The 27,488-nt window shown below is 36.5% G+C and overlaps 1 protein-coding gene across 14 annotated transcripts in view; it reads right to left on the bottom strand.

The window, feature by feature from the left end:
• The window catches only part of LOC131695556 (ensconsin-like), a 105,384-nt gene extending 78,118 nt beyond the window's left edge, over nt 1-27,266 (bottom strand). For 3 of the 14 annotated variants that reach the window (XR_009306666.1, XM_058984092.1, XM_058984087.1), the window contains exons 1-3: nt 26,137-27,262; nt 12,717-12,773; nt 12,055-12,141 (exon numbers count right to left, since the gene is read on the bottom strand). Coding sequence is in view for 13 of the 14 variants with exons in the window: in XM_058984092.1 (XP_058840075.1) it covers nt 12,055-12,141; nt 12,717-12,773; nt 26,137-26,305 (313 nt within the window). In the remaining variant the exon portion in view is untranslated. Of the gene's footprint in view, nt 1-12,054; nt 12,142-12,692; nt 12,774-26,136 lie in introns of all 14 variants that reach the window. The other 11 variants (XM_058984088.1, XM_058984089.1, XM_058984090.1 and 8 more) reach the window with 8 other exon arrangements.
• Nucleotides 27,267-27,488: the final 222 nt, after the last annotated feature.

Genomic DNA, 27,488 nt, shown 5'->3' with positions numbered 1-27,488 from the left:
AAACTATTTGGTTGCAGACAATGCTCATGTTCAGGATTTCGAGATGTATTAGGTTAATTGCGAAAAACTCTAAATCAAGAAGACCTCGCATTACTGGTTATGATAGCTCTTCATTCATGTGACCTTCTGCAAAGTTCTGAACATAGTTTTGTTTTTGGGGCAAAACTACCATAAACGTCGGTCGATTTGAATACTTGAATTGGTGTTTGTAGAGGACATCTTAGTGCATCCACAGGCTGAAGCAATTCAAAATAATCATTATCGTGTTTAAAGCATGGAAAATTGCGTGAAATCGGCATTTTTCATTTTGGTGGGGAGTTGCGAACCATCGCGGAAAATAGGACAAAATGGTATATTTTGTGGTGTTTTTAGTGCTATAGAAGACAAATACTAAGATAATTATATGCTAAAGAAGAGATGGAAACGTGATTTGATTCGCAATAAATAAGTGACAAGCTGATCCGTGCTAAATTCGCGATTGCGGCACGGGACGATTCAAATCGCCTAAAGAGAGATTCTATGAGAAACCGGCCGACAGCAAAATATGCCAATCGCCAATTTGAACTACACTTTGCAGTTGTGTTCGGAATTTGAATCTCCATGATTTTCTCTGGTAATTGCAATTATTTTAGAAGGGCGTAGATCTTCCTTCGTGCATTAGTTTCAAAAATTTTGTTTCGATTGCTGTGATTAAAAAGACAAAACTATCTGAGAACGAGTTGCAAGGAATGATTACTTCTGTATGAAAAATGTACACAAAAAAATATTGTGTAATTCTCAACAAAAACAAAAATTTAAAAAAGAAACTTTTTAAATCTGATTGAATGGTAGACAAAATACCGGTAAAAACGATAACTTTATACATGTTTTTAAATTTCATACTAATTGACATACAAAACTGTAATTTTATTAGAGAATATGATTCTAAGTATCATTTCAAATCAAAATGCATTTAACACAAATCTTCCAAAATGCTCCAACAAAAGCAAAAAAGGTTATTCGCGATTCCTCATCATAAATTGTCAAAAATCTAATGTTCATTGTTTTAAGGACGTAAAAAAAACTTTTCAGTGTATTTGGATTATGGAGAAGCTTTAAACAAAAGTTTTCCTAACAACGACTTTTGACCTATTTTTATAATTCAAACTATTAGCAGACAAAAATACAATTTTCTTTTAGAATGAATCGTATTCAAAACGCAATTTTAAATCAAAATACTCACCAAAAAAGTTCTAAAATGTAGTAGTTCTCGAGATATTTCAAATTTTGTTTAGGCTGCACAATTATTTTGTTTTATTGTGACCATTTCATAAGTTATTCGCGTTTCTTCATCAGCAACAATATGTTTTTCAAAAGGCCCATATAATTTCCAAGAACTTTCAAGGACATCAAGGCGATACTGTAAACCATTTCAAAGGTACATCGAAACAACCAAAATATGATTCAACTATATAGTTTAATTATCAGACCCTATGGATGAATAATATTTAGATTGTTTTCGTGTAGCTTTCAAATGATATTCAATTATACCTTGATGTCAAAGGGAAAGTTACAGGAAATTTTATGGTCCTTTTGAAAAACTTGAAATTGATCGAAGTTCACTGAAAAAGTTTCTTTTGCGTTTTTAAAACAATAAACATTAGAAACATGAATAACTTTTGAAAAGCACATAAATATGCGAATTAATAGTTTTTGTTGGAGCAAAATTTTAAATATCTCGACAACTATCGCATTTTGGAAGATTTTGTTAAATGTATGTTGATTTAAAATGATACTTAGAATCACATTATGTAATAAAATTACAGTTTTCTATGCCAATTAGTATAAAGTTTGAAATCATGTAAAAAGTTATCGCTAGAAAAACTTTTTAACCGATAAGTTCTCCATCATGCAATCACATTTAAAATGATTCTTTTCTTTTCAGGTTTTTGTTGATAAATCATAAAAAAATTAAAAAAATGGGTTTTTTGCATTTTAAATTTTTAACATAAATTTTTGTTTTTGAGAAAAATTACAACATTTTTTCCAGTGTATATGTTTTTCGAACACAAGTATTCATTCCCTGCAACTCGTTCTCAGATAGTTTTGTCGTATAAAATGCAGTAATCGAACTTTTTTTTCGAAAATGCTAGATGCAGAAACTTTCACGCACTTTTAAAAAATTGCTCTTGAGACAAAATAATCTTGACTGTGGAAAATTTTTAGTCTTCCATGCCTGTGAAACGTGTAAAGTTTCATCGGATTCTAAGATGGTCGGTTACGATTTCAAAAATTCCCGGGCAGATCTTCGTGGAATTCCTCTCCTGCAGCATTAGGCATACTTTAGTACCCCAAGTGTCGTTTATTTTGGATTATTTAGCAAATAACTTTGATTTTTCAAACAGAATTTTATTTTTCAAGTTCGATAAAATTTCTCAAAAAAAATCACTGAAATACGTAGAATCTGTTTTTATACACCAATCGATTGCAATTGCTATAGGCTCCAACTTCTAGAAGAGTTTTATTAAGTTCGTTATTCTTAAAAAAAATCACGAAAATTCGAATAACTTCAGAAATTTAATTTATTTAGCAAATAACTTTGAATTCAAAGATTCGATTATAGACTACTACTTTGAAGAGATTTTAAAATTCTCGAAAAATAACTGAAACACGTAGAAATTCAGATATTCATAAATTTAACCAATAACTTTAAATTCAAAACGTTTTGTACACCACTCGATTCAAGTTGTTATAGATTACAAGGTTAAGAAGGATTTTATTGCAAGTTCGTTGAATATTCTCGAAAGAATCACTGAAAAACGTAAAATTTCAGAACTTTCACTTATTTAAAAAAAAATCGGAATTCAATGACCTGCATGTTTTTACACACCAAAGGATTAATGTTTTTATAGGCTACAATTTTTAGAAGATATGTTTTAAGCTCGTTGAAAATTCTTTGAAATTCGCTGAAATACTGTGAAGCTTAAGAAATTTAATTTATTTTGCAAATAACTCTGAATTCTAAACTATGCTCTGTACATTTTTATTAATCGATCGATTGCAGTCTATGTAGACTGCAGTTTGTAAAATAATGTTTTCTTGAATTTGTTTGAAATTCTCTTAAAATATTTTTTAAATACGTAGAAATTCAGAAGTTTCATTATTTTGGGAATTAACCCACTAAATTGAGCTTTTCGGTCAACAAATTTTAAGCGGTCGTTTAATTTTTGTACCGAAAGTAGCTGATATAATTAAAGGAGTAACTAGTGAAATTTTCACAACGATCGGTATTTTGGTTCCAGAGATATCGTCATCTCCGCAAAGGAACTTTTCAAAGAAATACAATTCCGAGATAACGAGATAGCGGTCGGTGCAGTGAGTCAACGGCCCCGCGTATCGAACACTATGGTGCGTGGTGTGATGGTTTATAATTAGCTGTAACCCAAGTTGTAGTGCTCCGATCTTAATCAAATATTGAGAGAATTTCTCTCAACGTATGTATTTTCTGAATAAAAAAAAACAGGGGTGGCATTACGCATCTCGATTCGATCAAAATTCTATCGACTCGACCTTGTTTAGCATTATGTATTTCGAACCGAGCTCGAAAATAAATTTTCGTTCGAGTTTGCTCGAAGAAGTACTAGATTATCGAGAAGTGTTGGCATTATGGAACCATAACAATCGAACTCGAAAGCGACTCGAGTCGAACGTATTTGCTCGATAGTTTTATTGTTGTCGACTGTCGTTCGAGATTATGATTTGTGTTTTTATTTCGGAATACTTAGAGGATATAAAATTACCAAAAGGTGTAAAAAGCTCCCACGTACTTTGAGTTTCTTTATGTTATATCTGTTTTCACCATCAGGAACATACTTTTTTTGAAAAAGTAATACTAAATATTGATAATAAATTATCTTACACCAAATAATAATAAAAAAGTGTTAAACCAAATCGATGGAGCAAAGTGAAGACACCTTGCCTTGTCTAATCGCTATTTGATAGATGTATAGAATCACAATCATTCTTGATTGTGGTGATTTAAACAATTTTATATTCGAATTGATGCATTTGTTCCCGACTATACCTCAATTGTTTTCAATATCACAATATAGCCTTGAATTCAATGCCATAATGTACGTTTTATACACCAACAGAATTAGGTGTTATATCGTCATTTGTATTAAATGCATGAAAATACAGAATATTATATAGCAAAGAAATTTGAATCAAATTGAATTACTAGCAAATTTGAATGCATCAATCGATTGAAAATTATGCCATATACAATTTCTGGAAACAATTAATTTTGATTGTGTTCTTCCTATCTCTAGTTGGGTGCTATAACAGAATAATTAACTAACAAGTACACGGACAACCCCGCAAACAAGAAAACGCCTTTTTGTCTTGACTATTTCAACTAAACATGGCTATTTTAACGAACTAGTTTTTGAATTTCTGCGTCATCAATTGCTGAAAAAAATTGTTGCTTTTGGAAGCTACCAGGTTCCTGAAAAAACGCTGAAAACCAAATTTTTATGCAAAATTAGCCATTTTTATTACTATGATTTTTTTCCAAAAGATTTGAGAAAAGCGGTTTCGAAGTTGTGCTGTTTTATACAATTATTTAGATATTAAATATGTTATTTAATCTAAGAATAATTGTGAATAACTCATTCTGCAGATAATACATTCCATCATGCGACTGAGGTCCGAATAAGATACACTACCAGATAGGCATTTTGATGTTTCAGTGCGCCAACTTAAACAGCGAGATATATTAAAATTTTGTGGTAAGAAGTTCAATAATACAGTTATATCAAACTAAAATAATGCCCAAGCATTGAAAAAGGTGGTGAGGGAGAGTGACGTGAACAAATTATGAACATGCGTTGGTCAATTTATTTACCATTATCACTATTTATATTCTGTGAATTTGACGCTCATCGGAAAAAAACAAAACAAACTGCAATTTTGTTTACACTGAAAAAAAATCTTAGGAAAAATTAAAATTACCATACGATGAACAAAATCATTACTCGTTTTCTGCATTGAAGCATTTTCGTGCATTGTAAATAGTTCGTTTCGTTTAATGGCATCTTGATGAACGAAAAGTTGAGTAGTTTTACATATTTAATGTACGGGTTATTCCAGGTCAAATTTACAACCACAATTTTAATTCCTACCAACATTTTTTATTGCATTCTTAGCACAAAATAATTGACATCTATTTTTTGTTTTGGCTGAATACGATAGATTTTTTTCAAGTTATGAGTTTTTGAATTTTATGAATTGGACCATTTTTCAACCACTGATAACTCAGAAACTCTTAGTTGTACGAAAAATGTATTAATAATAAAAAGTGCGTTTTCGAATGAGCTCGCCAATAAAAATCTGAGTTTTTTTGTTATTTATGTTATGAATTCTGCAAATGTTGGAAACATGTCGAAAAAACAAGCTTGGACTAATAAGTTTTTTATTCCATGAAAACATTTATTATTATATTGAGAACCTTATTACTTTACGAGATATTTCAATTAAAGCTGGCCAATAACATGGCGTTTAATGTAAAATGCCCTTTTTAATGTTATAATTTATTATGTTAACATTTTGAGATCCACTGAAAATTTTTACACAATATTTCTAACATGATTTTTATTATTTGAAGAAAAAATAAGCAAAAGATTTTATCTAACTTTTAAAAAAAATTCTCAATTTTTCCGGCAAGCTCATGCGAAAATGCAACTTTTTATATTTACTATTTTTTCCATGCAGCAAATACTTTACGAGCTATCAGCGATTGAAAAATGTTCAATTTTTCTAACTTCAAAAGTAGAAAGCTCATACTTTGAAGAAAATATTATATTCAGCCATAACAAAAATACCTGTCAAATATTTTTAGCTAAAGAATGCAAGAAAAAAATTTGGAATGAACTAAAATTTTATTTGTAAATCTGACGTTGATTGGCCCGTACGGTTCATAAAAGTTATCATCGATGTATAAACTATTTTTCGTCAATGAAACGAAATGATTCGTTCTTTTATCAATTATTTTATATAGTATAAATATTTTTGGAAAGGGTAAATTTATTTTTCGTACATGAAAGGAAAAAAAATCGTATTTCCGTATTACATCGGATCTTTTTGGATTATGTTTGACAACATCGATTTTATTTCAAAGAGCTCACCTCTATTGTGTACTAGAAAAAATGCTATATTTGCGAAACTTATCCACATATATTTCGATAACAAGCATTAAAAACTAAAATTAAAACAATTCCTATATTTTACCAAAGTTGGTTTTATGAAACTTATTCGTAGCAGAATTAAAAATATTTTTTCTCAGTGTATACTCTTATTTGACAGTTTGCGATCGAACAGGCAGTCGAAATCTAGTACCGCAATCTAACAAGCTCGAACGCTTGGTCGAATGCGGTACGTAATGCCGCAATTTAGTCGAAACGACTTCAAAACGTTTCGAATCGAGTCACTCGAATCGAGATGCGGAATGTCACCCCAGATTTGTTCACCCCGACGAAAATTGTAAACTCTTAAAGGAAAATCGAATAAAAACAAAAAATAAACACCGATTTAACCACTCTAACGTATTGAGCAAGTATATATGAACGATATTAAATCATGGATAATGCCTGTTTCACGTCATTACTTAAGAGCCAGGTTTTCTAGATTTTGTCACTGGTCGTATTGGTGTTTTCCGATTTTAATACAAATTTCAGCGTTGGCTTTTGCATATATGGGGTGAACTTCGGTAAAATAATAGATTTCTACTTTAAAGCGTAGGGGGGTAAAAGGGGCTTTGAAGAATGGTCCGAGGAAAAGGTTGAAATCTCTCTTACTCTGGTTCAGCTTGATAAAATCTAATTCCGTTGAATTTTTTTTTGAAAGAGCTGGTGCCATAAAGGTGCATTCGCTAGCCGACGATTTGCAAAACTCTACGTTTTTCCACCCTTTTACAATGTAGAGATAATTCGGACCTCCCTAAGGGACAACTCAGACCGTAATTTTGATTTAATTTTTTTTTGCAACGGACGATTTGCGAAACTCTACGTTTTTTTTTAATATTTTTTAAAAAAAATTTACAATGGATTTTTCTGTTTACCTATGAAATATTTATTGGAGAAACTCCTCAAGATAAATTGCGTTACAAAACTTAATCTGGTTAGTCACAGTTGTCGATTGGCGCACCATGTATATTTTTTGCTATGGCATGTGTAATCGTGTGCGTAGCCGCAAGCCGCTGAATGGTGGATGATGGAATAGCGGGTCCGAATAGCCCCGTACGCTCATTTGGCACAAAAATGGTGAGCGTCTTGAAAATATCTGTTTCCACCTAAACAAAAATCATTTCATAAAATAGGAGCGTTACGCTTTCCAAAACACTTGCACAAAATATTTTCAAAATTATAATTTTTGCTCGGGGTTCCTTTCCAACCAACTTTTTTGTTCAAAGTTTTATCATTTTGAGATTTCTCAGGCAATTTTACCCTAATTTAATGTATTATTGTCATAGGCTTTGTGGAAAAATTTAGGGTTTAGTACGATTGAAAGACTTCCTTTTGAAAAACGCATCAGAGTACGTGGTCCAGAGCAATTTTTATTCAAGAATATTTTTTTCCAAAACTCGTTTATTATATCTGTTTATAAAATATAATAAAATATAACATGAAAAAATACTTTATTGATTGAATATTGCTCTAGACCACGTACACTGATACGCTTTTCAAAGCTAAGTTTTTCGATCGTGCTAAAACCCAGATTTTTCAACAAAATATATGACTGTAATACATCAAATTGCCTGAGGAACTTGAAAATGATAGCATTTTTACCGAAAAATTTGTTAAAAGGGAACCCCGAGCGAAAATATAATTTTGAAAACTTAAAATCATTAAATAAACATAATATTTTGCGAGTTTTAGGACGCCCCAAAAAGTATTAACCATACGCATATAGCGCTAAGTTTACTCTAAAATTCATCCATACAAACTAGACCTCTTCACATTTTGAAAAAAATTGAAATATACATGGGACAGGTCAGATTTTCGTTCTAGGTGTGAATTTAATAACTTTCGCCAAAAATGACTTAATTTGGACATGATTTAGAGGTTTCTCCAATCGAAAATCGTGTTTTGCTATGTTTCCATAGTAAGGTCACTTACACTCTGATTTAATAGGCCCTACATGCCCACAAATGTATCATCAAACGTCATTCCTTAAACATATCTTAACATGTTTTAACAGGTGAACATAGCTCTAATCGCAATAGAAAATTTGTTAACTGAATTTTTATATAGAAAAGAATATCAAAACCAAGAAGAAATACTACTAATTTTACTTGGTTTTGATATGCTTCTCTATATAAAAATCCATTTAACAAATTTTCAATTGCGATTAGAGCTATGTTCACCTGTTAAAACATGTTAAGATATGTTTAAGGAATGACCTTTGATGATACATATGTGGGCATGTAGGGCCTATTAAATCAGAGTGTAAGTGACCTTACTATGGCAACATAGCAAAACACGATTTTTGATTGGAGACACCTCTAAATTATGTCCAAATTAAGTCATTTTTGGCGATAGTTTTTAAATTCACACCTAGAACAAAAATCTGAGCTGTCCCATGTATATTTCAAAACTTTTCAAAATGTAGAGAGGTCTAATACAAACCTACTCTCAATTAAATTATTGCAAAGAGCTACAACGTTTGTAAAATTGTCATTGTTTTATAGTAAAATATGAATATTTTTCAATATATCGGTTTCAAATCGAAAAGATGTATCCTATTTCAACCCCTCCCAAAGCCCTTCCAAGAAAAAAAATAAACTAAATTAGATTTTATCAAGTTATACTAAAGTTAGAGAGATTTCAAAACTTCGACCCATTTCTTCGGGCTAATATTCAAGGCCCGTTTTACCCCACTTCCCCACAAAGTAGAATTTTAATGCATGACCTAAGTTCTTGCCACATATGCACAAACAAACGCTGAAATACTCATCAAAATCGGAGCACATCAATACGACCTCACGAGCAAAGCGGTAAAAAAAACTATTAAAGTTATTAAGGGGTTACACCACTGTAGAATTTAAAAAATTCAAATTTTAATTAATTAGTTTAATAGGTGCTTTAGAATGTTGAAAATGATATCCTAAATAATGGAAGACAAAAACAATATTTAAATGTTCAAATTTTCAATTTGAACATTTAAATCAGAAGGTATCAGAAAAAACTTAAATTGTTGTCTCTAGGTCAAAAATAACGGGAAATAGATTTCCGGCCGTGGAACCCTTCCAAAAAAAATCAAGCATGGGGAAAAATGTTGCACAACCGTCATCTTGTGATAAAATGACTCGAAAAAATTATTTTGTGTGATTATTTACTTATGTTATAAATTCTATTTAACAAGATCTCGATTCACCTCTTTATTGCGCCAAGAACCCCTGTGTAACCCCTCAAGTACTGGGAGTTATTCTTATTATCTACTATGTATAGTAAGTTGGGCATTAATGGATCAACTTTAAAGTCAAAGCAATGACCTCAACATGTTTATAAACCAATCGCTTGAAGCTTTGAATTAAAAGCTGTCTCGAAAGTTTTAAAGAATTGTCTCTCCAAGGATTTAAAATTTAAATTTAAAATAGTACAGAAAAGAGAATAGCATTTGTAGTACATTCTAAAATGTGAAAATATTGTAGTTCTTTGCATTAATCAAAAAATTATATGATAATGTGTCAATTATTTTTACGATTTTTACGATGTTGGAATGTCGTCCATCGCCGGTCACAAAATGAATCAATGTATCAAAAAATAATATGGGTAAAATTTGAGCGAAATTGGACCGTTTTAACACCGTATGTGAAATACGTGTATTTTTTCATATGTTTTATACGAAAGTTCATGACTTTTTTCAAAGTGATCGAAACAGTTTGAAGTTTGTTACGTTTTGAGCACACCATTAAAGGTTTCAAACGGAAAGTTTTCAAATTCTTTATTTTTTCTTAGTTAAATATTGTTTTACAAAAAAGCTCAGATTTCGGGGTTCCTTATTGTTTCAGGCATATATATTTTTTTTCAAAGTGTTCTTAAACTTTAACAAATTTCAAAACTTTTCAATTACTTAAAAAAATTACGAATTTTCATATAAAACGTATGAAAAAATATGTATTTCCCATCTGGAAATTACTTATAATAATTTCAAATGTTTCTAAGTAGGGCGCTTCAAAATCATTTTCAGGATTTTGATTTCAATCCTTTGCAGCGTTTTCTTCCTGGTAACACAACAACTTGCTCAAATCGTCACTGCATATAGCATTGCATATTTATTTATAAATTTATAGTTTGTTTCTTAGGGAGAGCCTATAATTCCTGTTAGAGATGATATAAATATTTATTTATATTTGTTGCATTTATCTTGGATTCTTTCAATGTAATCCATGAAAGTAAGTTTTTATTATACCCAAGTATGTAACTTGATCTGACCACGGTTAACACAAACCACTAAATTTAATAATATAATTATTATTTGATTTAAGATAAGAAGCTTTCCATTCATGCGGAAGTTTTCCATTTTTTTAAAGTACACTCAAGTTTTTTTTACGCGAATTTTGAAATTTACGCGGTTTTCATTTACGCGGATTTTGAAATTTACGCGGATTTTGGAATTTACGCGGTATCCATCAACGAGGTTCCCTTTAACGCGGATTCTTAAATTTAAAAGATCTTCATTTATGCGGATTTTGAAATTTACGCGGTTTTCATTTGCGCGGATTTTGAAATTTACGCGGTTTTCATTTTCGCGGATTTTGAAATTTACGCGGTTTTCATTTACGCGGCATGTATCCCCCGCGTAAAAAAACCTGAGTGTAATTGAATGGCTGGCGTCCAAAAGCGACTTACCCACATTTTTTCCAAAATTAACATTTTTGCATTTTTTAGTAGTTCTAAGTAATCCACGTGGACTGTCATTTGAGAAATTTGAAAATAAATTTTAAATTTTTTGCAACTAGCAGTCAAAGTTGACCATGGAGGTAAATCCAGTACTAGCTGGCGTCCAAAAGGGGCCAACCCCACATTGTGTCCTATGGAAATTCGAGTTTTCTCGTTTGTTTTCCGTCTATCGATTCTTTGTCAGTAAATGTTATGTTTTAGCTCACATATCGGTGAACTTGACATAATACTATTTTTAATTGGATTACGTTGTACGTTGACGTTTCGGCCCAAACAGTTGTTCCTGAAGGTGAGTGCCACTCACATACTTGCCATATATGGCTATTTTCTATCTATACATTTTTGCACGAATGTATATTGTTGAACGCAGTTTTTCGAAAATTCCTGTAAAAATGTCCTGTCTCTAGATTGAAAGTAGACCGAGCAATAACGGATCAAGAGAAAAGCGGTGCATCGTTGTCGGAAAATTAAAAAAATGTGGAATCCATTATTATCTTTCGTTATAGAGTTATTGTGTCTTCGAAAAAGTTGCTGTATGGCACCTAGCGCTTTGTTTAGTTGAATCATACTAGTTCGGAATTCAGTCGATAGAGCGGCGCTGTTATCAAATTTTTAATAAAACTAGATAGAAATGTAGTGTCTTCGAAAAAGCTGTAGGTCTTGTCATTTGAAATAAATCTTCTGAAGATAAAAACTTTGTACGTCCTGGTATGTTTCGAGATAGAGCATGTCTTGGTTAAAAATTGACGGTATATTACGGTAGTTGTAGAACTCTGCGTTGACAACCCATTAGCATGCAGCTGATCAACTACAGCCTCGAAAAAAACAAAAATAGAAATTTGGATATTCATGACAGAAAATCGAAGAAGGGAATTTCTCGGAGGTGTCAGTAATTAAGTATTAAAGTTAGGTCATCACAATATTAGATAATTCAAAACTCAGTACAGATCTGACTTATATTTAAAATAAGGAATTTTCATGCGATTAGTGGTCATCGAAACTGTCGTCTAAAGGCGACGTAATACAACCAACATTCCAAAGCGCAAACACACATATTCTGCCTAGGCAGACGCAAAACACGACAATTTTCCGTCGGCAGTCCCTACTGGTATACCTTCGTTATTAAAACCGTTAATATCGTAATCCTCGCCCACGCAGGCAAACCAATGCAAGGTGTGAGCTACGGAGTGTGGACGGTTGTCTGTGGATAAAGTTCAATTATTTATTTTTTGCATATTACATTGAAGCTTGGGCAAAACATCTAAGGGAAATTGACGTGAAAATCCGCTCTCAGCGGATATTGGGCGTCAGTTTCCATGGCTTTGGTAAATAATAAAAGGTTAACAATCCTGATTCAAGGTGGCAAAATTTAAATGCAATTATTTTGTCAAAAAAACGCCATAATTTTTGACAGACTGTTATAGAGGTGGGTAATGTTTTGGATGTACAAAATAATAATACTTCTGTTTGCTGTATGGACCTTTTCGTAATTTACATTTCGCCTCGCTAGTATGAGGCGTAGAACGAAACGTGAATAGTTCATTGAAATTAATTCAGCTATTTCCTAAAATAAGTCTCCAATTTTTGCAGTGTATTAGATTTTACCAATAAGTAAATATTCCGTCTACCAGTCCTTCAGCTATGATTGACAACTAAATAATCCGAAAGCACCCTCTGTTAAATATATTCCCAAACTCCATGTACCCGCCACCATGGACTTATCTAAAACATTATAAGTACAATAGAGTTTACCGCAATCATCGAATTGGCACCAACCTTTATTGGCAGACGATGGCCTCGTTTGTTTTTGTACGTTTGCATCCCTGTTTCCAGCTGGAAAGAGAAAAAGAAAAGAAAATAACATCAGATCAGTATTGGACCGATAAATGGGGACATCGATTTTCATTCGGCGACTGGCTGAAGTCTCACAAGTGCTTGTGTTTATTTATAAACGGATTTTTCCCGTTTTATACGCCGGTAATCAGTATATATGTACATAGGCTATAAGCCGACCTCCGATCCAGACCTAGATGATGAGTAGGTCTTGATGTAGGCTGCAGTAGGGATGTAGGTGCTGGTGAAATGACTAAGACTGTGATTATAAGAATCTATCGATCTCATATTTATGGTTAATGTTCAATTATTGGAAATGGTATGTCATAGGATAAAATAGAATCAAAAATTGAGTTGAGGCGTACTTCGAATGAGTTCGAATTTATAAACTACGAACGCAACTTTCCAATAATACGCGACTATTTTCAACCTACTCTATGATGCGAGCAACGAATCTATCATGAAGCAATTGAACCTCGTCTAAATACCGGCCGACAATTGAATAGAATAATAATTGATCGAATGTCACCATATCTGGCAGTCTATATCTATCGGTTGTTCTTGACACCTTCTAACATAGTCCGCCCGCATTAGTTGCCGCGAAGCCTATTTGTGCGATTTTGCGTGTGGGTTTGAGTCTACATCTGACCGTAAGCTCTGCAATCAACAACAACTGATGAGTGGTGGTCAATATTTGCTAGGTGTTTGGCGATGATTCAATCCCTCTAAGCGACCTTCATGCGGGTGACTGTTGATGTGAAAATACACAGAAAAGACGGTAGACTGTGCTCCCACATATCGGGGTGTGAATTTATATTATTGATGTATTCCGGTCAATACACAGTGGTTCAAATAATGCTAATATGTGAATTTTCAAAGAATATTGTTAGATATACCGAAGATTTGGGGGAAAAATTTCTCGAAAACCTTCGTTTTGTAATAAACGTTTAAGTTTACCCCTTTATCGATAAAAATCATAAACACCGCTTACAAATTGACCCCCAAGCCATCCTAGAAGCGATAGCCTCAAATCGAGACATTTGTATTGAGAAATGACTATAATTGACGCTGAGATCCTATAATTAGATATCCTTAGATACAATAATTTTATAAAGCACGAGCAAACCTCTTTGGAGAAGACCACTATTAGTGATCAGGATCACAAATGCTTCGGTTAGAGATGTGGCCAAAAACATGAATCTATCCAAGTCTTTCGTTCAGAGAACCAAGGACCGGGAGGGAATGCATATGTACAAAGTATAGAAGGCTCCAAATCGAAACGAACGGAAAAATACGGTGGGAAAGTCACACGCCGGGAAACTGTGCACCCAGATGAAGCCTAATCGTCTCATCATGGATGATGAGACTTACGTCAAAGCGGACTTCCGGGACTACTGTTCTTCACCGCCCAGCACAAGTTTGATGTTCCGGATGAAGCAAGGAAGCAGAAACTTTCAAAAGTTTGCCAATAAATATATGATTTGGCAAGCGATCTGCTCATGTGGCGCCGTTCGTGACTACCGGTACTGCAAATGGGGAGATCTGCCTCAAGGAGTGTCTACAGAAACGTCTGCTTTCTCTGTTGAAGCAACACGAGAGCACTACGATCTTCTGGCCGGATCCACCTAACGGAATCACTTTTATACCCAAGAGTTTGGAACCCCCCCCCCCCACCGCACCGGAAAAATGACCAATCGGAAAATACTGGGCAATTATGAAGCAGGCACTACAAAAGCATCCCAAGGAGTTCAAATCTAAGGAAGACATGACGAAAAGATGGATTTCCGAACAGAAGAAACTGCAGACAGATGTTGCACTGAACCTAATGAGTGGAGTTATATATGAGGTGCGAGCGCAAATTAATCAATTGGAAATTTCTAGAGACGTTACGGAATGATATTCGGCTGTGACAGATATACTAAAAAATCGTCCTGATAAACTAAGGGTGGTGGTAAATAGTTTGAAGCAGGTAAATGATGTGGCTGGATACGGGCCTTTTATGAAAGAGTACAGAGTATACATACCATCGAACCAGGTCGATATCGATAGCGTCGTTTCTGATCTTCTGAAATACGGGGTTGGCTGTTTCAAAGACCCCATACTTCCAGCAGTGAAGATACTGGACTGCATTCAGCATCAGCCGCAGCTGATCGGAAAGGAAATTAGTCTAATTCAACTTGACGTAATTTTTATTTTCCATCGCGCCTTTAAAAAAACCTGCTCCACTAATTTTAAATATCTACGGGTATAGTATCATGCCTACTGTTTTATTTTAACATTTGCTCTTCATTTGTGAAAATGACATCGAAGCAATAGGAGCAACGGAGCAAAATTTCGCGCGAGCTTCGCAAAAATCCGTACTACTCGCATGCCAAATTGTTGAATGTGGTCAAAATCGGCTGTCACCGACGAAAAAGTTTTCGGAAAACGTTTGTCGACAGCCAGACTGAATCAAAAGCCGAAGACCGCAATAATAACGAAAACAGAGGCCAGCTGTTTCAAGCGGAACCCCAACCTCTCCGTCCGTGATGTGGCAAGTAAGCTGGGAGTGCCATCTCAAATCACGCATCGAGCTTAAAAACAAGCCGCACGGTCGACTTACGAAAAGGTGGTGACTGCAAATTGTGACGATAAGCAAAAAAGGTCGGCCAGAGAACGATAGCGGAAGATGCTGACGAAATTTTATTGCATGATAAAAGATGGCAAAACCTACGTCAAGGGAAACATCATCCTAGACAGAAGTACTATACGTCGACTGGAAGAGGAAAGGTGGCAGAGATTTTCAAACATAAAGCTGTCGAAGTTCGCAAAAAATATCTCGTGTGGCAGGCCATCCGTTCCTGCAGCTTCATGAGCGACAATCCATCAACCAAAAAAATTATGCGCTGGAGTGTCTGGGGAAAACGTCTGTTGCCTTTCCCTTAGCTACACAATTGTTTCGTTATATTTTGGCCGGATTTGGCATCTTACCATTACGGAAAAAATGCCATGGAGTGATATGCCGTGAACAACGTTCACGTGGTGCCCAAGGACATTAACCCTCCCAACACGCCAGAGCTCCGCCAAATAAAAAAATATTGGACGATCACGATGATGAGGAAAGTGCCCAAGGAGGTTGTGTAAAATTTGATGGACGGAGTCAAACGAAAGGCCCGGAAATTCGCATTGGCTGAAAAGGACGCTTGAGTGCTTATTTTTCTCTATTCTGTATGAGCTAAGGACGAACGAACAATGGTGCGAAAATTGAAAACGAAAAAAGCTGTTTTTATACACCCTGTACTAGATCTTCCCAAAAACAAATCAGCAGTACTGTAACAATATTCTATATAAGGTGATTGATTTTCATGAAGATCTGACACACGGTGTGGAAAAAAAATGCTTTTATCGTTTTCGATTTTCGCGCCATTTTTCGTTCCTCCTTAAACTTGTAAAAGAAACATGATTTGAATGCTTAATAAAAAGTGTGACAGGTTTACACATACAAACATCGCATTCCCCACGATAATCCGAACGAAACGTCGTTTTCGATTATGGAGTTCTCGCACGCTTTTATGCTATGCAATTTTTTTTATTCTTTTGAGAACCTTTGGAGCATTTGTTGAATTTATTCAACAAAATTCTTAAGGGTAACATTTGACTGAAGGCAAGTGAAGGTCATCGAAATCTCAAACACAGAAAAACCAGCTTCCGACCACAACTCGCATCGGCCGATTGCAACGCTGTTCTGTATCCGGAAGTTGGCCGAGAAAATGATCTTATTTCGCCACGACATTTGACCTATGCTAGCAAAGAGCAGATGGTATCAGCGTTCTTGGAGATCAAGCAGGTTTTTTAATTCAGTTATTATCAACGAAGCTGCACCAGCGTAGTTTTTCACGGATTTTTTTACGTGATCGATGGTGACGAATGTCGCTAAGACCATTAGCAAACGATGGGGTTCAAAGCTGTTAATTTAGAAGGACAATTGCAAAATACTTTGGACACATCGCCTGTTTGTAGGCTTCAGTTGGGTACCGAGTGTTCCACGGCGAAAACTGAATTTTTCGTTCTCCCTAGGAATGTGAGCCGGCGCAACTCCATCTTCTATTAATGGGTGTAACGGTCAATTATGTCTTCACATTTAAATATATCGGGGTCTGGTTAGCCTCTAAAGGTACCTTGCGTGTTGCTTTGGGATGCAAATATTTACCCGACCCATCCAATGAGTTTAGAAGTGCTGGCGGGCGTCCTCCTCTTAAAAAATCGATTTTGAGAATTTTAATATCGATTACTCATCTGATGCGATATCTTGAATTTGTTGGGTTAATGAAAATTTTGAGAATCTTGCCGAGCTTAATTTTCAAAGCCGATTTATGTCATTGTACTTCGACTACATGACACAGAATACTGATACTTCTGATTCAACTGTATTCTTCGACATATCCATGAAGGAAGATTCGTGGAATTTCGGAACCCATACGCCACCAAGTGAACTCATATATCTTTTATAATAAAGCCCAAGAAGTCGACTGTTTCATTCAAGCTCTATGATTCTGCTTCAGTTTACGTTGAAGAATTAGTAGCCATTCAGTACCCCCTAGGGATCATCGACCCTTTACCCATAGATTAATAGTTCATCATTTCGAACAGTCTCAGTTCCATTGAAACTCTCCGTGAAGTCTGGAAACCACTTCCTGTATTTTCTGGGAGAGTTCTTGCCTGCTTCATTTGAAAAATCTTGCAGAATTATCTTAGTTTGGGTTCCTTCTTATTGTTCTATCCCGGGTAATGAAGAGGTGGATTTTTTGGCTGAGGTGGGCGCATTAGAAGGTGATATCTATGAAGGACCAATTTGCTTCAACGAATTTTTCAATATGTCTCATCAGAGGACGCTCGACAATTGGCAAACATCTTGGAGCAATTGAAAACTACAACGATGACTACATTCTACTATCTCGAAGGTATCGACGAAACCTCTGATGAGAGTCGCCATTTCATTCGTGTTGTCTAACAACGTTGTACGCGCATTCGCGATGTATTGTCACGACATCGAGCACGTTGCCTGGGTATGCGCCGGGTGTTGTATCTCCAGGCCTCAGTTAAGGAATTCCCTTAGGACCCAAAGTAACCAAACAATGTTCAAGTTCTGAATATCCTGGTGTCACGCAGTGTACATAAGAGGCAAAAAGTAGCTGATTTTTGATTTAGGTGTTATTTGGTTCGGCATGCAGTCATCTGGTATAATAAAACAGTACCTGTCTATATATCCGACGTTTTGGCTCATGTATTTTGCCTTCTTCCGGTATATCAACACACTTGTGGAGGGTAAAAATAATAATAATTTGTCGTTAAAAATGACAATCACCGCTATAAAAGCACCATGCAGTGGCCGTGAATTAGGACCATGAGCATATGGGAATTATGGGCTTTTCGTTTGTTCAGGCAATTGATTGGGCAAAGGCAAATAACACATGTGATATATCATATCAGAATGGTTAATTCTCACCGCTAGATGAATTAAAATGGTTTTTGACATCACTACTAGGTTTATGTAATTCAGAGAACCTTTCGAATATTCCAAGTCTCAACGACGCACATGTTCTGAGATATTTGGGATTAACACATAGGTGTTGGTGGTTCATTTGCAGTATTGACAAAAAACAATATATTTCACCAAGGAATTGTCCCTTCTATCATAAAATCGAACATTTAATAAGGAATCTTAGCAAGTTACTGTTCACAGAAAAATTCTGAATAAAATTCTGGACTACATGTTCTTTTACTGCATTGGTTTTTCTATTATTTGAGTGAAGCAGAGACCTGTATGAGCGGAGATGCAATAAATTGCATTTTTAAATACTAATTTCCATACAAACTTTAAACGCAATGCGCGAATTTCGGAAGTAACTGATCGCTCTCAAAATTTGCACAATTAGTTGGTCGGTGTTAAGTCAGACCGGACTAAGTGACAAAATATTGATTTCGAGAAAAACGAATTTGAAGTTTGAATCGCAGCATCCTTTACGTTAGAGCTGTGCGCCGCCGCGCAGCCGCCGCCGATTATTTTGACACGCCGCCGATATCAGAAAAAAATGGTCAGCGCGCCGATGGTATGTTTTGGGCTGCGCCGCCGATTGTATTTGAACACGCCGATGCTACCCAGTAAAGTTCATCCGGAAATGAACTGGAATTCTGGCTGGTTCCAGTTCGCATTCCGGCTCCAGTGACACAACCGATTCTAATTAGAATGTATGCTAAACCACAACCGGTTGTTAAACCAACGACTGCGGAGTAGGCAGTAACAAACACCAGCTCAACAACGATCCGCCCCAGGACCACCAAACCAACTGCTTTTTCAACAGCGAAGTAACAACGATTACACCAAATACCTCTAAACCAACAACTAACACCAGCAATAGAGAATCAAATACCGATGACGAAGGATTTACAACAGCGACCCGTAAGTACAAGAAACAAACAAGAACAACGGACCGTGAACATCACGAATGCAGTACCGATGACAACATGGACGTGAACAAAAATACGAGAGAAGACGAACCGAATGACCACCAAGGTGGGGCATACAACGCACCCTATTATACACCACCAAGGAAGAGGTCAACACCCTATCGATGGACACATGAAAGTGAATTTTAATTTTTACATATTGTAAAAATCATTAAACACCCACGGTTCAGTTATGCTAACTCATTGAGCCGTATCAAATAAAAAAAGAGATGTGAACAGATGTATTTATACTACTGACATCTCCTTTGGAGATTTTTTGACATCTGTCAGTGGGTCCAACTAGCGAATCAAGTTTCTCGGTGATTTCCCACATTAAGTGTCAATGCTATCTTATTGAACTTTTACATTTTTAGAGGACATACCGTAAATGTAATCACCTACCTCGGCGCAAACTAAAATTCGTTGAAATGACAGTTGATAAAACGTTCCTTCTTGTTTACAATTTGCCTCGTGTCGTGGTTCGACAGCAGTTACTCTGTCGAAATTATGCTATCTAGTCTGATCACGATTTAGTTAGTTAACGAAAATAATGCCACTGTCTAATGTGGTTATGAAACATTGCTATTTCCACTGCTGTTCGACTTTGCTACCATTGACTTATTTGACGTCTAGGATACCAAAACAATTGTAATGTGTATAGACAACATACGTATAATGCGATGTTTTCAATCCGCCATCTGATTTAACCTCATTTGGCAAAAATTCCACCGGATTTAACCTCAATCTCGTACTAAAATAACTGCACATGGATTAGTTGATAGTTATAACTCCAAACGGATATAAACTAGTCATAACATGTTTGTGTATACACATTTTCTGGAAAATACTATTTTTGTCACATCGTTCTTTTTCCATTGAACTCCAAACATTTCGCCATTTGCTGCTTCAGAATTAACTTTGTTTATAGTCGACCATTTTTAACAGCATTCGGCCGTAACGGTACGGAATTTTTCTTCAGTGCTTTTGGCACTTTTCAAAAAACACGCTGGAATTTCCCAAATTGGCCCTTTTTAAAGAATACGCTAGAATTCCCCCATCAGTATAACCCAGTAAAGTTCAGCCGGAACTGAAGTGGAATTCTTGCTGGATCCAGTTCGTATTCCGGCTACAGTGACACAACCGATTCTAACTAGAATCGGTTGTGCCACTGGAGCCGGAACGTAAAAAGTTTCCGTGCTGTTGATGTTGTGTGCGAACGTCTCCATAAGAACTACATGTTACCAATTTTGATGTTCCTTTGACGCTCTGTACCGGTGATGGAAGAGTAGTAGATTTTTCTACCTGCTTCTCGTTCCTTCTGCTATATATTTTATGCATGGACATATTTGGTCTATTCATCTCAGTACACCTATATCATAAAATGGAATCTGGCTACCCTGCAGCCAACCATGAACATTACTGCTGGTAAACAGTTTGTCTAATTGACAGTCGACCAATGTTTCGTCAAACGTCGGTCTATCCTTATAGAAACACTCGACAAATGTCACTCAAGGCTTTTCTCTTTGTCGCGAAAAGCAAAACGATTTAAAGCATTTGAAGGAAAAAATGTCGCTCCATTTGAAATTGAACGAAATTTCACTTTCCGCTCTTGCCGTTGATACCTCGCACGGCAAATCATTGTCAAGTACGACCCATAATTATTTCGGAAAACTGCTGTATACAAACAATGGAAAAACTGAGCATATTATAGCCGAAAAAGTGTTCTGCTCATTGTGCTTTGGAGAAGCGTCAAAAAAGGGTTCTGAGAGTCACGGTAATTCAACTACTCAGGACAAATTTGGATGGTATGTATAAAGGTGCCTATCAGAACTTAATTTCAATTTGTTTCCATTTTTTCATTTTCAGTTACTCGATTAAATCATACTCAGCTACAGTGAGTACTGGAAATTTGGCTCGGCATCTACGAGAGGAACATGAAGTTTTTAAGCTGAAGCCAACTAGAAAAAATGCATCGCTCCACAATTTCTTTTCATCAGTTATAAGACCATGTTCACCCGTATCATCAGCAGCAACTGATAAATTTCTCCTCGCTAGAGACTTAGCTTTGTGGTTTTGCCGTGACTTGCAACCGTTCAGTGCCGTTTGTGATGAAGGAATGTTGGATTTTATGCGCGTAAGATGATTTTAGTTCTGATTTGATCGAAAATGATGTAACTTTTCCTTTCCAATCCCAGAAAAGAGGCGTTATTGACGCAACTGAGAATCTTCCCAGCCGAACTACAGTGTCGAAGGATGCACTGGATGATGTATATAATGCCATGTTGCAGAAAGTGAAAGCAGCTATCGAGACATCAGGACAGTATGGTGCCCTGACGTTTGATTTATGGACGGACGGTTTCAGACGACGATGCTACATTACCTTTACTTATCACTTCATTACAAGTGAGAACAGAGATAGTTTTGTAAGATTATATCATATAAAGTATCTTTCCTCAACAGCCGACATGGAACTAATTAACGTCACCTTACGGACAAAGGTATTGGCTGAGCGGAAGACGGGAGAAAACATCCGAAATGAAATTTTAGATGTACGTCAAGCTTTCGGACTACAGCTTAAAAAACTGTGTGCTGTAACAGACGCAGGTGCTAACGTAAAACTAGCATGCAGATTGGCTGGTATGGAAAACCATCTTTGTTTGGGTCATGGATTACACAACCTTGTAATGAGTGAAGGCCTTAGGCGAAGCTTTCGAATCCACGAAATCGTGCAGAAGGCTACGAAGGCAGTTGGCGCTCTGCGCTATCGAGCGACAGAACTTGAAACTGAAATGGAACAAAATTAAAGAAAAATATTATCCGATATCGAAGAAGCTGGAAATGTTCTCGAAGCAGAGGAGATATATCCACTTTTGGATTCAGAGGAGCCATTAGACCCAGGTGAGATGAACATGCCAAATATGGACAACCAAAGTATTATTGTGCACATGAGCGAATCACCACCGCGAACTCCAACGCTTAAAACACTCAGTTTAACACGCTGGCACACTTTGTTGCACTTGATGAAAAGCCTTGGGTCTAATCGATCAGGAGTAAATACCATTTTGGGACGCATCAACAAACCTGATCTTATTTTCACTTCATATGAATGGTCTTTGGTAGAAGAAGTGGTAAATTTTCTTTCACCTTTTGAGGTAAGTGTGTTAGGTTCAAATAGAGCAATCTGATTTATAGTTTTTTATTTAGGTAATTGTTAAACTTATGTCTGCTGAAAAGAAAGCAACAATTAACATAAGCTTGCTGTTACGATCGGAGATAGAAGATTGTCTTATCGAGAATGACAACGATTCGTTGGCTATAATTCAAATGAAACAAGGTATGAGTGCTCAGTTGCAGCGCAGATATCCGATTACTGATTTGTTGATAGTAGCTGCTTTAGTCGATCCCAGGTTCTTAAACCTATCGTGTGTTAATAATGAGTTGAAGAATCGTGGAACGACCAAAATTGAATTTCTTGCCAAATACATTCATGATAACATTAAGCTACAAGATGTTAACTCAGATAAGGCATCTGATATACTTTTGGTTCATGATACCGCTACGTCACCAATTCTCGGTTTAGCCTTGAAGCACTCAGACATAACAGACAACAATGCAACAGCGATTGAACAAGAGGTCACAGGATACATTTCTACGTCCCATTCTAATCAAATTATTGATGGAGATGTTTTGCAATTCTGGAAGCATCGCAGAATCCAATTTCCCTGGTTGGCTACTACTGCTACGAAGATTTTGTGCATTCCTGCTACTAGTACTCCAAAAAAGAGAGTATTCAATGTTGCTGGACTAACTGTATCGGCAAAGCGATCTAGCATTAACCCGAAGCGAGTTGATAAAACAATTTTCATTCACGATAACTACCAGCTATGTAAGAAACGATTCGAAAAATAATTCTGAATATACATAAACACTAATAACATAATGCATAACTAGTGGAATGTTTTTTTTTGTTTCAATATGTGCAAAAACGATCAATAACACTGATTACAACTATTATTAGATATTGAATTAAATGAGTCTTCATAGTACGTATGGACATCAACATTTACTTATTGACATCGACCCACGCCGTTTTGCGCCGCCGCCACTCATTTTATCGATTGGCGTCACGCCAATACGCCGCCGCCGCTCATTTTACGAAATGGCGTCACGCCGATACGCCGCCGCCGCCGGTCAAAAAAGCACCAACGCCGCCGATTTATATATTTTTGATCGGCGCACACCTCTACTTTACATTATAATTGGAAATTAATTTTTGCCGTAATTCTTGTTTATTGTTACATATTTCAAATCTGCAAAAGTCGAATGTAGCTGACGAAATTCTGTATCCATTGCTATAATTATCTCATTTTTGATGTTTTGCGACTTAGTCCGGTCTGACTTAATACCGACCAATTAGTAGCATAAAAGGAACCCAAAAAGTACTTTGCTCCCTATAAATTCGAATCCTTTTTAATATTTCCCATTCCCAAAAATGAGCCAGTCAAGTGCCTATTGTGATTCTGACTTGGATGGGTCAAATGATTCATTCGTTAGCATATTTTTGCTTGTTAGAGACTCAGACAATTAATAATAGCTCTCATGCCAAAAGACTATCCTCGTCAGCGACCCAGAGCTTCTGGGCTTGACACATCCCTCCGGTTTCTTTGGGCGTACACAGATGTTGGTGCTTTTAGGCGTTCACAGATGTTGTGTGAACTGTTTGGATTTAGTGTCTAACAGGCGCCAATTTTGTGCTGGTTTGGTTATATGGTCGGTGTCAAGTCAGACCGGACTAAGTCGCAAAACATCAAAAAATGAGATAATTATAGCAATGAATATAGAATTTCGTCAGCTACATTCGACTCTTGCCAGATTTGAAATATGTAACAATAAACAAGAATTACGGCAAAAATTAATTTCCAATCATAATGTAAAGGATGCTGCGATTCAAACTTCAAACTCGTTTTTCTCGCAATCAATATTTTGTCACTTAGTCCGGTCTGACTTAACGCCGACCATATCGTCTAGTTGACAGCAAGTTGGTGTCAGTTACTGACGGGTGAAACATAGAACATTAAAATCCAACTTTTAAATAAAAGTGCTTAAAACATTGGTTCGCCATTGATTTTACCAGCATATTTTTTACATTTCAGTGGATTTTTCTAGGACCGAGGACAAAATTTTTTTGACCAAAGAGCATTTTCTCAGAACTTTTCTCCTAGCTATTTCGTTTCAAAATGAATCAATTGGCTCTCTTAGGTGTTAAGTGGCACTCCTTTCGAACTTGAAATGATCGTACAAACAACAAAACCCTGCCTACAGCCGGAGGCACTCCTCTGTGTCTACTACTTAAACCTAACCGAGTTTTGGGGATAAAACTGTAAATTTAACGAAATATAAAAATATTTAAAATTTGATATTTGGTAATAATATAGGCAATTCTGAAGTGAACAAACCATGATTTGTTCCAATCTGCCAATAACTTTTTTGTTAACTTTCCCCTTAATTCGAAATAATCTTAATACTGAAATATGAAAACGCGAAAATACCGAATGGACCAGTGATTAGAATTCTTTTTGATCACGTTTGTCCGTGTGCTCGCATATCTATTTAGTGCTCCTGTGCGTAAATCTAATCCAAAATATTTGGGGTTAGGTACTGAGATTGTTGTGATGATTTCTTAGATAGTATTCTATTGATCAAGGCAATAATAAAATCTCATTTTCCTATGTTGTAAAGAACTTCGCGCCGCCGCCAAGGGGTGGGCGTAGCGTAGTTGGTAAATCGATTGCCTTGTACGCGGCGCACCTGGGTTCGAGTCCCGACCCCGCACATAGGGTTAGAAATTTCTCATAAGAGATTTTTCTAACCCGAAGAGGCGAATGACCTTAAGGTTAAAACCTCTATAATTGAAATAAAAAAAAAAAAAAAAAAAAAACTTCGCGCCGCTTAACGAAAAATCACATAAAAACTTTTAGAAACGTTGGTCAGGTAGTTATACTTGCCTGATTTGGTTCAATTTTGAAGCACATGTTGCTGGTGGGGCTAGGAATCGACGCAGGGGTGGATTATCATTCTAGTGTATATAATGGTACAATACGCACCCTGGCGCCACCCTTGAACAAACAGCGAATTTAAGTTTATACACTTAGTAAAAACTAAATTCCAAACTCGGACCTTGGCATAAACCGTGCGAACTAGTTTGACCTGCCTACCGTCGCAACGACTAACTACTCCTCGCTTCGTTACCAATCGCAACAAACAAGCGATTTAATAAAGCGCCAGAAACCTGATCTATCGCAATGAGCAGTACAGTAGTTTAGTACCACCAAATGGCATCGATTTACAACCCACAGACAGGTCTGCCAGCCCACCAACCAGCCAGCATCGCCGGGGTAATGATTAAATACCGCTCTGAGATACGGATTGCGCAGTAGCAGCAGATCACAGCTGACCGTCTCATAATCGCCGGCAATAAGCATTAGCCACCGCGACACGACAGACACGCCGCCGTGTCAAAGTCATGTCGTGATGGCGCAGTCATTGACAAACCGTTGCCGATATTGTCTTATGCTACCGATAGATGTGAACCCAAATTTAGTGGGCTACTAATTAACCTTGTACAACAGTGAATTACAAATTAGATTTTCTTTGAGCAGCTTTTCAAGTTAAATGCGGGGCGAGAGGCACGATATTTTGTTAGTAGGGATATTAATTCAATGACATGTTTGCAGATTGTACTAAACCAGTTTTTAATAGAGTTCTGTAATCAATACTCCACGATCTCAATGATTTGATTGAGGCTAGGTGATCCTAAAATCACAACGACCATAAATCTCTAAAACAATTGTACCATAAAAAAAATTCTTTTCCTTACCAACATTGAACGACACGTGACGATCCTTCCGGTACACCAACAGCTGTTGATCGGTCAGACTTAGATTCTCTCGCGACAGCGATTTGACTAGAATTCCCCTGAGCGCTGCTAGGGTAGTACTCGGTATTCGATCCAATTCGTTCGCCATACCCATCATATCGGTACCCATTATTCCACAGTATAAATCAATCAACACCAATTAACAACTGGATCTAATTTCACTAAAACTGTACAGGCAATTTTCACCGATCGTTATGCATTCTCACTGAGCACTCAACTGGTTTCGGCGCAGGGCACCGATCTCTCAGCTGTTTCCAACCAACAACCAACACTTGACCCGATTCTTCGTGATTGATTTGTATTCCGCCTTTACCGCAGCAACCAACACGGCATCCACAAAGGTGTTAATTTCATGCCACCTGATCATGGGACACGGTGCGCTTCCTCGAGTTGACACCCAGGCGGCTATGGCTAATTTTTGCATTGACAACTGGCCGTCATAATCTAAAATCACATCTCTTCAACGCGTGCAAGACAGGAAATTTGAAAATTATCACAGCTTTTTTGCAAGAACACAAAAAATTTAATCACCGTTTCTTTCCGTAGCGGTAAAATTGAGTAGACAAATAGTAGGTTTATTGTTAGAAATGATCTAAGGGGTTCGTCACTTCTTGCGTCAGCTTCCCTTAGGGATGTGTTATCACTTAACTTCTCTCGTCAATTATTCATTTACATAACAGATCGTGTTTTGTTTACATTACTATAAGATGATAATCTTCTCTTAATCGTGCACAATCGTACATTAATCGCATCACAGATGTCACCTCTACACCCATCAAACGCTCGTCAACCACCGATTCCAAACGTGCTACTGTCAACTATACTCGAACATCCTGCGTGGCGTCAATTCCGCGACTAACTGTGAGGGGTGCTGTAAGTAACACAAATCCGGTCAGCCCTCCTCAAAGCGATTACACACTCACACCAGCTCGAAGGGAGAAGGAACACAAAACTGACACGGAATCTAAATATAATGACGCTCGGCGACGGCTGTGGCAACGGGAGAGTGTTTAGTAACCACGAGAACTGAGATGCTGATGCTAACTAATGGATAATTGAACCGTCTTGGAGCGCACAAAAGACAACACTAAACACGGCGCTCGGGCTGCCGGTGCCGGTGCTGGTGCTGTTGGCAATTGGCAGTGCGCTATAGTCTGTCATCCATCGTCGAGGAGGTCGGGATGGTAGAATGAACCGACGAACAAACGACACCAGTCAACAGAAATGCATCACGTCATTCTCTACCTGTCGATATGTATGTTCCTCGCATGCCGTGTAAAGGATGGATGAAT

The sequence above is a fragment of the Topomyia yanbarensis genome, unplaced genomic scaffold, assembly GCF_030247195.1.
Source record: "Topomyia yanbarensis strain Yona2022 unplaced genomic scaffold, ASM3024719v1 HiC_scaffold_43, whole genome shotgun sequence".
In the NCBI taxonomy this organism is placed as follows: Eukaryota; Metazoa; Arthropoda; class Insecta; order Diptera; family Culicidae; genus Topomyia; species Topomyia yanbarensis.
The sequence above is the reverse complement of the archived record's forward strand: the minus strand, read 5'-3'. Positions and strand labels throughout refer to the sequence as shown.